Raw genomic sequence first — 12,837 nt, 5'->3', positions numbered from 1 at the left:
ATGATGTTTGACGCTGAAGGAAAACAAAACAGCTTTAATTTGATTTAAATAAAACACCCCCAACGCGCCCAGATCTAACGCTGCGCTTCGAAAATCCATTAATCAGGTTGATCTAAAGTGAATAAAAAGCACTGATCAAAACAATTCTTTGAGTCTGCAACTTCAGCTCTCGTGCAGGATTGGAAGGAAAAAAAAAATAATCAAAAGCTGGCCAACATTTTAGCGCATGACCCCACCGAGGTCCAGCTTGTTGTTGAGCCTGGACTGGACCATGCTTCATTTAAAGACGCTTTCTGACCCGCCGTGAACCACCGTGCTGGATCTGAATCAATTGTTTGTACCTGAGCCAAATCCCCCCCCCCCCCCCCCTTTTCTCTCTCCATTCTTTGTGCTGATAAAGAAAGCTCCAGTGTGCACGATTTGCATCGTGTATGGTCATATGAGGAGAAAGAATAGTGTGTGTGCGTGTGTGTGTAGAGGGAGGTCCACAGTTGGGGCAACGAGCTAGATTTCATGCGCAGAGAACTGGCTGCACCTTCCTGGCACAAATCATCAGGTTTACATGTAAATGTTTAGTTCTTTTTCAGCCGCGTTTTGTGTTGGATTTTAACAGAATGTCGTTGTTTTGCTGTTTGTGTGTGAACTTGAGCAGTAAACGTCCCTCAGCCTGCTCCTTGTCTTCCTGCAGGACATGACGGGGACTCCGTTTCCAGCCGGAGCTGCGCTCAGAGCGAGGCGAGCGCCAAGTTCGTGAAAAGGGATTATATGTTTTTTTTTTTACTTTTTGTTTTGTCGGTGCGTGAAGAATCTCCGGCGCCTACGGATTTGTTCACCTCTCTTCTTCCTTTGGATTTGGGATTTATTGGCTCGAGCTCATCGGGATGGAGAGCCGTGATTTCGCTCCCCCGCACCCGCTCCTGACGGAGCGGAGCGCGCTGGTGCACAGCGCCGCGTCTCGGATGGCGCCGGGCGGCCACCGCTCCGTGCAGCACCCCGCGCACTTCCAGCCGGGGAAATACTACTCGTCCCACCTCTCCATGGGCCCGCACACAGGTCGGTGTCTCGTGCATTTTACCAAACTCCTTTCAGTGAATTGCTGTTGTGTTGATTTATTTAAATTCTGCCAACTTTAAAGCTTCTCGTGCAAAGAAACGCACATCTGTAGGAGCTTTGTGACATCTTCTTTGAAGCTGTTTGCTGTATTTATACAACTCAAACACGTCTCACATGAAACTGTAGCCTAAAACACATAATATGACCACTTTTGCAAAATTCTATTAACTTGAAATGTAACCTGTGGTTCTTATTATCACCTTTATAATTTAAATCCAAAGGCTAAATTCTCCAGAATTATTTGGCTTCATCTAATAAGAGTTATGAAGCGTTATAATCTTGTCATACAGGTTCATCAATTAGTAAATCGTTGCCATCTGATATAATTAATTTCAATTAAACAGCAGAACATGACGAGGAGTTCGCGCAGTGACGCCTTTTACATATATGGAGGTTCTGTTCAGGTCCCGAACTGAGGTTTGGAGGTTGTTTTATTCAAGTGGTGGGGGGGTCTGACTAATAGAGGTGCGGGTAATACCAGAAAATCCGGTTTCTATATTGAGCGGGGACGTGACGGGGTGCGAATGGGTTGACAGTGCATGCATTAGATTTAACAAGTAGCTTTGGTATCCTGTCTCAACAGGGGAGGTGTGTGTGCGTGTGTGTGTATGTGTGTGATATATATATATATATATATATATATATATATATATATATATATATATACACATATACATATATGTGTGTGTATGTGTGTGCGATTTGCATTGTATATATATAAATATATATACATATATAAAATGTATATATATTTTTAAATTAAATAATTAATATATTTATAATTTGTCCTATTGTCATTTTGAAAGTAGTCTTTGTGTCTGCTTTCTTCTGTTTACTTAATTTTCTTTTTTTCAACAATTAAAAAACAAACAAACACTGAAGTTTTTTTTTTTTTTTGGTCTTATTTGCTCTGGTTTTTAAAAATATTTACAAAAAAAAGTCCGCTCTGTCTCGCTCAGGCCTTTACTGCTTTCAAAGACAGGACCTGGATAAAATAAATACATTACATCACAGTTTAATTGTATGTTTTGATGAATTTAATTATAGCACTGAACTCTAGCACGTGTATGAATGCAGCGTTTGAAAGGTAATGTTTCTGAACAGCGTTTTTAATTCAACAATTCACATAATTACAGCTTTAACTCATTCCATATTGTAAATGGTTTAGAGTCAATAAACTGGGATTGATTTATTTTATTTTTATAATTCATTTTTATTAAATATCCAGCTGTTTGTTTTGTTTAAATTTACCTGAAAATGTCTCACTAAAAAGGACGTTTATGGCACGAATGCTCATTCGTGCTGGAAACACCTTCTTTGAGTGTTGTTGCACAGTGACGTGCGTTATAGTCCAATTTAAAAATGATTCTGACATGCTAAAGGATGTGTGTGTATGGGGGGGTGCATTGTAATTTAAGGTGATAATGTTATTAAAATATATTCAGGAGGGGCTCTCAGTGGGTCTGAAGGTGGATGACCCTGGATTGAGATTCCAGATATCCAGACTCTCCATGCATGTCCCTGATGGGGTTTTGACTGACATGATGGGCACAGAAGATTGTTGTTTTTGCAATGGGGGTTGGGAGGTGTGTGTGTGTGTTGGGAGGTTGAGTGGGGGGTACCTTTGTCCTTGCCCCCCCTCCCCGCCCTCTTTAGAGATACGTAGAGCTGTACACCGGCTCTAGGCCTCGGCGCAGGGGGTCGATGTAAAACTGGCCGTAGAGGAACTGGAGGGTCTCTGATTTATGGCTTGATGCTTTTTACAGTCACCAACCAGACCGAGTGGATCGCTTACAGAAATTCACAGAAAGAAATAATAAAAATGAAACCCCCCCTCCCCCCCTCATTCTCTTGTTTCTTCATAGCCCAGAAAACCTGCAATCCATCAATACACTGAAGCCTCTTATTTAGATCAGCGTGGTGTCTGCTTGAATATGGCTTCTCTTGACAAAGTGGTGGAATGACAGACGCATACCATAAGACCCCCCCCCCCCACACACACACACACGTTTGATAAGAGCCCACAATGATATCCAGGCATTTAGATAGGAGCAGTGGGACATCCTTTGTGCTTGTCCGTCCGTCTGTCTTGCTCCCTTTCGTCCCATTTTCAACACTTTTCTGTCCTTCCTTTTTCTTCCCTCGTTCTGTGATGCTAGCCCCTGGCCATCAGTTGTGCAAGTGTGTGTGTGTGTGTGTGTGAGAGATTAGGGTAAGGTTTAGCCCGCAGTAGCACAGGTGTGCAGTATCGTGGAGGGCGTGGCTGCGCTTGTCATTGAACAGGTGTGTTACTTCCCAGACAGCAGACGGTTTTTGTTTACACAGTTGTGTATGTGGGAGAGTGTGTGTTTGTGTGTAACCTAATCTTGCAGACGGAAAGAGTTTACATTCACATTAAGCGGCGCGCACACGCACAGCTGCACACACACTCCCTCGCAGACTCCGAAGGGCTTCCATCATCGTGTTTTGTGCATTGAAAATGTAATAAACCATAATGTTTTGTTAGACTAGATACACTCCCACCCTCTTCGATTCTCCTCCTCTTTTCTTTCATTCTTGTTAGTCAAAGCTCCTGCATTTAAATTCTGACTGTCCTCTTGCTGAACAATGTGTAAAGCTGCATGTCCCTTCACCATCATGGCCCTGCAGGGAAATCTCTCCTCAGCTTTGATTGTCACAGCAACATCACCGACACACCCCTTCACCCCTCCTACCTCGTGCACGCCGTGTGTGTGTTCAGTATATGAGTGCATGTTTGTGGAATCTGAACAGGCGAAAAGGTGCGCGGTTAACGCAGACGCGTCTCGTCGTTGTGCTGTAAGACGAGCAAAGTCCCATAAAGATGGAGAAGAAAAGCGATGACATGATGAGTAATGATGAAGCAGAGATGGAGGAGGAAGAGGGGTGGGATAGAGTAGTGGGGGTGGGGTGGGGGGTAGGCTGAATCTTTCCACCTGGTTGGTAATCCAGTCAGATTACCACTGCTTGACAGCACCATAGCCATCACCCCTCCCTCCCCACATCTCATTGGCGTCTCTGCCTCCTAAGAGTATGAATGAGAGAAAGAGAGAGAGAGGAGACGCTTGGCTGTGTGTGTGTGTGTGTGCGTGTGTGTAAGAGCGAGACGAGGAGCTGAGTCAGGGGTGGATAAGACCCAGTCAGAGCCATCTCACCCCTCCATTCCACCCCCCATTCTTGCCTTCAGTCCAACTCCAACCGGGGTACGAGGGGTGCATCTTGGGTGCAGCGTGCCAGACGATCCCCCGCTTGGAGGAGACAGCTGGCGGAGGCTGCAGCCAGCAGAGCCGAGGCTGCAGGGAGAGGAGTGTAAACTGACAATTCAGTTTTATTAAAGAGGAAGAAACAAGCAAGAGGCGATTCTGACCCAAATTGGATCGAGATTGCACAACACTACAATGCATTTTAAAAAAGAGTAAACGACAAAGCTATAAACTTATTATTGTCAGTAAATTATGTAAAACAAATTAGATTTACCCAGTAATTTCAATTAAAGGCCTAGCTTTGCTTGATTCAAAATCACCCCCAGTCTTTCACGATGTTGAGACAGTTGCAGCCATGTTGGTCAAATCTTATCAATTGCACACGCTCGTCCAGTGTTCTGGGCACTTGTGTGATCTACTAGCATTTTGAAGTATTTCTTATGAATGACAGCTACTTCCCTACCATAGTGCAGTTCAGTACAGTTACCAGTAATTTTATCAGCAGTGGCTAACTTTAAAAAGTTAATCAGTTGTGGATGTCTTTTCAGCTATTACTTCAGTCTTGTTCAAATCTTTTGAGTTGCTCATGAGATATTTTGCTAACAGACCAAGTTGACACCTACAGTTAATCCTGGAGCTTTAAATAAATATTTAACCAAGTTTGGCTCAATATTTGTCAAACTGAATAAATTGTAGCTGTTTCTGTGCTGGCTAAGGTCGATTAGCTTCGGCAGCCATCTTAAATAAGTTTGAACCTGAAAGTTAATCATTTGTAAATGTGCACACCATGTTTTTTTTAATTTATTTTTTTATTTTAAGATTTTCAGCTATTTTACAAACTAGGTGGCACAACTGGTAATTTGTCGCCTCTCAACGAGAACGCTGGTTGATCGAATCTCAGCTGGGGTGTTATCTGGGTGGAGTTTGCATGTTCTCTCCGTGCATGCGTGGGTTTTCTCTGGGTTCTCCGATTTACTGTCCAAAACATTCATGTTAGGCTGATTGGTAACTCTAAATTGTCCCTAGGTGTGAGTGAGAGAGTGAATGGTTGCTTGTCTCCATGTGTCCAAGTGATGGACTTGGACCTGTTCAGGGTGTCCCCCACGCCTTTCGCACAGCGTCTGCTGGATGTGGCATCCACAACCCAGAAAGGAAGAAGCAGGTAAAAATAACGCATGAACGGATGGACAAATTAAAGAAAACGCTCGCTCACATCACAGACGCAAGCAAAACCACATCATCACCCATAAAATAATAATAATAAATGATAATCAAACATGACAGCTTAGTGAGTTTATATTTACTACATCTAACTAAACAACACAAAAAGTGATGTCATTCAGCAGCAAATGTTAGGCGCACAAACTTTGTTTTTATAATTAAAACATTTTCCACGCACTTTGTCTACATCCAAATGAACCAATTTGACACCCAAATTAGTGCTCGTATTTAAATATGAGAGGGAAAAAAGGCAGCAGGGCCAATAAAATCAGTTAAACGAGTCTGACTGTTTGAAACGTGTTGACCCATTAAAGGCATTAAGTCATTAAAGAAGGAACTGAATTTCCATTACAAATTAGATTCTTGTGTACGCTTTGATATTTCAGGCACATATTCCCAAAATGTTTCACCGTGACCGATAAAGTGGCCTCAGAGCAAGTGATGGGACCAAGATTTGATCTGAAAGGGCACATGAGTGGAAAGATAAAATATAAATATATAAAATGAAAAAAAAAAGTTATATGTGGAAGTCTCTTTGATGTTGGAGTTTGGAGAAAAGCGTGCTCTGAAGCACATGCGCGGCTGCGACAGAAAGACTTTTGTCTCGTCTCCAGCTCTCGTCCAAGTCGAGAACAGCTGCTTATTGTTGGAGGCAGTGAATTGAAGGGTGCGTTTGGTTGCAACATCTCTGGGGGTGTGAATGCACACCACCATCTGATGACTTGGCATGGAAATGAAAAGGCGCCAGACTTCCCGTGTCCATTTGGTCTTTTTCTCGTCCTCGCTCTTCTTCCTCCTGTTCGTCCTTCCCTCTCTGGCCAGAACCCCCCAACCCCACCCATGCTTCTTCATGCTCCTCCCCTCTTCCCCCACTTTTGCTGTCCTCTTTCACTTCCCCTCTCAGCAGAGCATTCGCTCCTCTCAGCTTTTCGAGTGGTGCTCCAGCCCTCCTCCTCCTTCCTTACACCCATGTTCCTCCCTACTCATCTCTGCTCTCTTTTCTCTTTTCAATCGATCCCCCACACCTCTCTCATATCCATCTCCCCGTCTCAGTCTGACTCCCCGTACACCCTCTGAGCTCCATGTTGTTAGCAGGCCTGCCTCTCTCAGCACTTCTCCTATTTCGGGCTCAGTTTCCGTCTGCTTCCTCTCCCTTTTTCTTCCACATTGTTTGTTTCTCCCTGCTCTTTTCTTGCATCTCCCACCCTACCCCTCCCTCACCACACTGCCCACTGTTCACGGGTCCATCCCCGGTGCTGCTCGGCCCGTGGCCAGCTCACTAAATCAGAAACGTTTGGAGGATTTGGCAAGAGGGAGTGAGAAGCTCAGCAAGGCGCCTTTGAAGTCAGAGCAACGAGAGAAAAATGACATTTTAAACAGGCTGCAAAACACAAGGCTAAAACAGCTTCTTATAGAGGAGTGGGGGCCTGCGGGGGCTCATTTACAAATTCACTGTTAGGTGTTTAAATGTTTGACTGCCATGAATATCACTCAAAAGGATTGCATGAAACCTTACATGTAAAGTGTTTGCAGATGCTGCGATTGCTGGATTTTTTATGGGTTTCTTCCTCAGAGAGGTCAGCGCGGGTCAGGGTTACTAAAAATGGCTCCCTACATACAGTATGTGATGTCAGCAAGTACTCATATTTTGTGCAAACAGGACTTTGAGTACACAATACCATGCTGTATTGGAGTTTGCGCCAATATAAAACAGCAGAAAAATGGTATCTAAAAAGCGTTGTTGCTACGGGACTTGCTGTAGTGATGGCCGATATGCTGACACGTCTCAATAAGCAAGGTTCACAGGTCATGCTGTTTTCAAAGTCGATTACTCTGAGAGAGAAATGTGATGGATTCGACTCCGTGGCCAAGTTGGCTTTGACTGAACAAATGTAAACAAGAGAACTTACATCTGTTCGATTTGTTGTAGAGAACAGACGGACAGAGGAGCACCCTGATCAGTCCCCGAACAGGCATGTCCATCCATCCATTCGTTCAATCTGCTTTTTCCTGTCGTGTCAGAACGTCTTTTTCAAACCGCCTGCGTTATCTCTTTAGGTATGTTTGTTACTGAACACAAAGACTATGAGGCTAAGTGGCAGGATAATATTTTAATAACACTAGAGATCCCAAAAATACCATCACCATCCTGGCCATCTATACCTGGAGTCGTCTAAAAGTGACGTATATCTAAAACTAGCAAAACAATGGAGAAAACTTACATTTCCTTTCTGTTCCCAAGCCAAACATTGAGAAATTGATGCGGTAATAAGAGAACTTAGAACTTATCAAGAACGTTTTCACTTTTGAAACATATAATAACTGATCGCTAACGGCTAATGGCTAACCCGGATAACGAAGTCAAATAAAAGAAGCAGATGGTAAAATCATTCTTCATCCTGCCACCAAAAACCTGTGCACTACATGGTGAATCAGTGGCATGCATCCTACACGCAATCTTCTCATGTTCTTTTACATTGGAGGCAAAAGAGCACGAATCAGCACGGAAACATCAGGAACACCCCACGTACCTTTTTATCAATTCGGCCCAGTTGCCGGACACTGCTGGTCCACTGCACTGTAGCCAGGGCTTGAGATGTGCATCATCACATTCTTCAGTTCCAAGGCAACTTTGACCCCGAGAACGTAGTCTTTAAGTTTGCACAGATAAAAGCATTAGAGGTGACCATTATGCATGCAGTCTGCTTGCCTGACAGCTGGGACTTTGGGGATTCCCCACAATTCTCTGATGTCATCTCTGATCAGTGCTTTTCCACAATTACACAACAACACCTGGAGGGGACATTGCTTGTGTGCAGATTCACAGGTTCACACATCCTGGAAAAGAAGGGCTCAAACCCCATGAAATAAATCAATTAAAAAAAAACAAAAAAAACCGACTGAACTTCTGTTAGTTGAAGAGGCTTTGCTTCTCATCTGGGAAGCTTTCTCAGTTCAAAACTGGAGGGTGTAGAGCTCCAAGCTGCTCTGTTTCTGGAGCTAAAGTCACATGCAGATTAATCTTACTCCCCTCCTACTGGAGAGGCGTCAGGGTCTTTGTTTGCCTGGCTCTCAAGAGAGGTGCATGCTTTAGTCCCATACGGAGTCAGGACAATTTAATACAATGCCTATTTGAAGTGAAATCATAACATTTCTTTGTGTTTCCACCATAGGAGCAGTGTTTCTCAGGGGCGATTCTAGAATCTGACCTTTAGGGGTGCTCAGCCCCCAACGCTGACAGTGGCTCTTGGTTTGAACAACATGGTGGCCGTTGGCATCAAAAGCATTTATAATGTGGGGGAGGGGACACACTGACTGAGGGTCCTCCCCCAGAAAATTTTGAATAAAGTAGATGCCATTTCCTGTATTCTGGTGTATTTTAATGGGTTGTTAAACGTCTGCATTTACCTCCATAAGTAAACACTTGATTCAGTAATTATTTTAGAGAGTTCAGCACAACAAGAAGTAGACTTAGTGGCATGCAAGACACACATGCCAGCTAAGATGCTACAGATGTAGCGCTCTGCTTTACATTACACAACCTAATGAACACTTTGTACAAAATCAGTTTAGTGTTAACTGATAATAACAAACAAAGACTAAACTTATGCAACCAGAAGTTACAACATATATCTACATACTGTGTAAAACACAGAAAACAAAGCACAACTAGCTTTAAGCATTAACCTTTAATTTAACCATTAGGCAATGACAATAAATGGAGGATCTGCCTCCAGTTACCTTTGTATAGATGAACATGCGGTACTTCCTGTTTATCACTGTTGTATTCAGCTGCTCATGAGGTCGGCCCCAGGGCTTTACCCATCTTTTACATTTTTCAAGACTCAGTTTAGGTTTTGGAAATGGAATAAACTGTATTCCTGTAAAGTGTAACACCCTCTACAGCAGGGCTATTCAACTAAACTGCTCAGGGGCCAGACAACCAGCAATTAAAGTCATTATGTAAAAAAAACAAGTATTACAATGATCTGTTACCTTTAAATTAGTTTATATGAAAAAATACAATACACTAATAATAATACTGAAGAATTATTAAAAAGCATTTAAAGCATAGGATCACAGAACAAAAACAAAAAAACACTAAATCAATGTACACTGTGTGAAATGCAGGGATTTGAAGTGAGGAAGGGAGGTGGTCTGCCTGATGTTGGGGGGCAGGTTGTTCCAGAGTTTGGGGCCCATGACTGGAAAAGCCCGATCTCCTCTGAAATTTGGGGGTGCTTGAGCACCCACCCCCAAAAAGAGGCTAAAATAGCCACTGGTATTTCTTAAATCCAGGTAACAGAGTGGAAGTTTTAGTAAAGGCCCGTCTTGGTGTGGCGGCAATGTGCAGGCAGTTATTATTCTGGACTCACTGGAGTTGATCAACAGTAACCAGTAACAACGGCGGATAGCAGAGGGCTGTTTGTGCTGCTCATTTTTAAATACATTAGAGCTTCTGAAACAGATCATATATGTGCTACGTCATCGCTTGGGTCAGCTAAGACACTTTTCTCACATTCTTCAAATCCTAAACGGGCCTGTAGCTGTTTAGACTGAAGTGTCCGTGGCTACGTGGACGTGTAACATCACCGTCAGCATCTAAAAATCTAGGAGCTTGTTCATGTGTTAGCTATGTCTAAGTAATAAAAAGCTGAAATCTGAGACCTCCTTCTCCGTTTAGTTAATTTTACTTGTTGGACTTTACATAGGAGAGCCAGAGCTCCAGACAAAGACTCAGCTGTGCACCTCAAGGATTGAGGACTAAAATGTCCATATTTTGGTCTAACTACAGAACAGAAGGGCAGTATTTATTTATTTATTTATGTGGCTTAGCCGTGTCCTGAGACTGAGAATCTACACCAGCCAGAGCACAAACCCAGACGGTGCAACCAAGACAACCCTTATCACCGCGGGGACCGACACCTGAGACATGCCTGCCTCTCATCCACCTCAGGGTCACATTTAAGCCTGAGTCATCGCTCCTCCGCTCAGTCGGAGCCGCCTCCCTCTCTTTTTGTTTCCCGGCCGCTGTGTTTTGGTTCTCCATTCGATTCATTTCAGCTCAGTTTGGCTCATTCACATTGTAATGGACTCCATTCAGGCCGGGCTATGTCCAGTTTGTTCTGCTGTCAGAGCTTTAGATGGATATGGGGGACTGCAGGTTCATCCGGAGGTGAGGTTAAAGGACTGCCCTCCTGAATGTTGCAGGACCCCCTTAGCAAGCTCAGGTTTAGCATTTAAAGACAGTGAATGTGCTCTAAATAGAAAATAGGTACATATCTGTGTTTGAGCGAAGCGGGGGATAGGTAAAAGAGAGAAGCAGCTGTGTGGAACAGCATGGATCGTTACACGGCGACTCACATGAAAGCTTTAAGTATATTCAGGAACCTTTGTTGAATATACATGGAGCTGTGTGCGTGCGTATGTGTGTGTGTGTGTGTGTGTGAATGAGAGAGAATCCTCTCTCAAGCTTTCACCCAAGCTGAGAGTTGTGAGAAGGAAAACAAGGAAAGAGAGAGAGAGAGAGAAAGACCCGTCATCAGTCATTCATGGCTAATCAGTCTCGTGAGACACGTGCACACACACACACACACACATACAATGCTGAGGTCCTAATCCTACTGGGACCGCCTGTGCCTCCGTGTGCGCCTGTCTAAATTTTGGATCCCGGCTGATTAGAAGCAAACCATCCCTCCTCCATCCCTCCACCTCTCCTTCTCTCCTCCTCCTCCTCTTCCTCAGCATCTTTGATTGCTGGTAAAGTGTCTCGTCTTCCTCTCTCTGTTTTCCTGTCCTGTCGTTTTCAGAACCACCTACTGTCTTTTTGGCTAGTTGTGATGTGTGTTTTTGTTAGGTTTGGTGTGCATGTGTGCATGCATAATATAGGGACGGCTGTCATGTGGAAAGTGCACTTCGCCCCTTCTTTTTTATGTGTGTTTTGACTTCTGTGCGTGTGCACGTGTCTGTGTAAAAGTGTTTGTTTCATCGTCAGTGTTGCCTGTGTTTCAGCAGTTTCATCATTTCTGTCTTTTTCCCTCCAAATCAGATATGGATAATTGATGTAATAATATTTCTGTGAGTACTAAACATAATCTATCTAAATAAGCTTCACTTGGGAGTTTTCAAAGCAATCGTTAAAGGAAAAAGTATTTTGCAACAAGGAAGTTTGAATTCCTGATTCACCAGGATGTTTGCTGCCACTTGTTTGACTTGATAGACATTTTCTCAATTTGCAGTATCGGTTGCGTTGTGAAGATTGTGTTTTTGTTGTGTAACTCTGCATCACTGTTACATTCAACAAGGAAGTGAATGAGTTACATCTTGTTGCATACGTCATCAGATCAATTAGGAAACATTTGATAAAAGTTTGGCGTAGCAAAAAAAAGTCAAAATTCCTATGAGGTTGTCTGGCAACGTGTCACCTGAGTGGGATTGAGTATGAAAAAAATAGGCTTTTTTTTGTAAACCATACATTTTAGCCCCTACAATGTTTTATTTTTTGCATTAATTTAGTCAGAGTTATTTCCCTATTTTGCCTTTCATTCTGTTTATATCAAGTTTATTAATTATAGTTTCATAGAAAATTTAATTTTCATTATTACGAAGAAAAAAGTTCAGGAAAGTCCTCAAAAGCTAAAGGAGCCGTCGTCGTCTGACGAGTTCTAACAAATTAAAATTTTAGGACGATTTCACCTAATTTTCCCAACAACTTACTTTAATATATGTGTTCTTCAAATATTGTTTTTAAATTGTAGTGAGAAGCAAACTCACTACATGGTATGACCAAATGCTGGAATTCATTAGGATTAATGTCAATTTATGCTGTATGTTTTTTTTTTTTTTTTTACCAAATAAATGTATTTGTCTTAACAAACTTAGGTAAAAGCTTAGTGATTATGCACCGACAGATGTTTGATATCTAAAACCTAAATTATGAAAAATACAAGTAAACTGATTTTTTTGGGAGCAACGTATAATTCAAATTATACCACTTATATCGAGTGCATATGGTTTAGTACTTGTTTAATAGTGTTTACAGCCACATAACTCATTTTTTAAAATTATTTATAGCAATTTATACAAATACATTTTTGGCAAAGTGGTACCAAAAACCTAAGAACAGATTTTTCTATAATTTATTGATATTAATACAATATTTTAAGCATTCACTAATTTGTGAGTTTTGAGGGTTCGTTTTGCCAATTTTACCTTTCCCACGATAAAGCAAGAATAATAGTGTGCGGACTAAATTGAAGGTTTAAGACAAAAATGAAAAGAG

At 42.4% G+C, this 12,837-nt stretch overlaps 1 protein-coding gene across 2 annotated transcripts in view; it reads left to right on the top strand.

Annotated features, from left to right (window-relative positions):
- bahcc1b (BAH domain and coiled-coil containing 1b) overlaps positions 1–12,837 on the top strand; it is an 83,577-nt gene that overhangs the window by 12,771 nt on the left and 57,969 nt on the right. For both annotated transcript variants that reach the window (XM_037691346.1, XM_037691347.1), the window contains exon 2: positions 689–1,053. In XM_037691346.1, the coding sequence (XP_037547274.1) occupies positions 882–1,053 (172 nt within the window). In that variant the 5' untranslated portion in view covers positions 689–881. The remainder of the gene's footprint in view (positions 1–688; positions 1,054–12,837) is intronic.

The sequence above is a fragment of the Nematolebias whitei genome, chromosome 17, assembly GCF_014905685.2.
Source record: "Nematolebias whitei isolate Nwh7 chromosome 17, NemWhi1, whole genome shotgun sequence".
NCBI lineage: Eukaryota > Metazoa > Chordata > Actinopteri > Cyprinodontiformes > Rivulidae > Nematolebias > Nematolebias whitei.
Note: the sequence above shows the minus strand (reverse complement) of the source record. Positions and strands in the feature narration are given on the sequence as shown.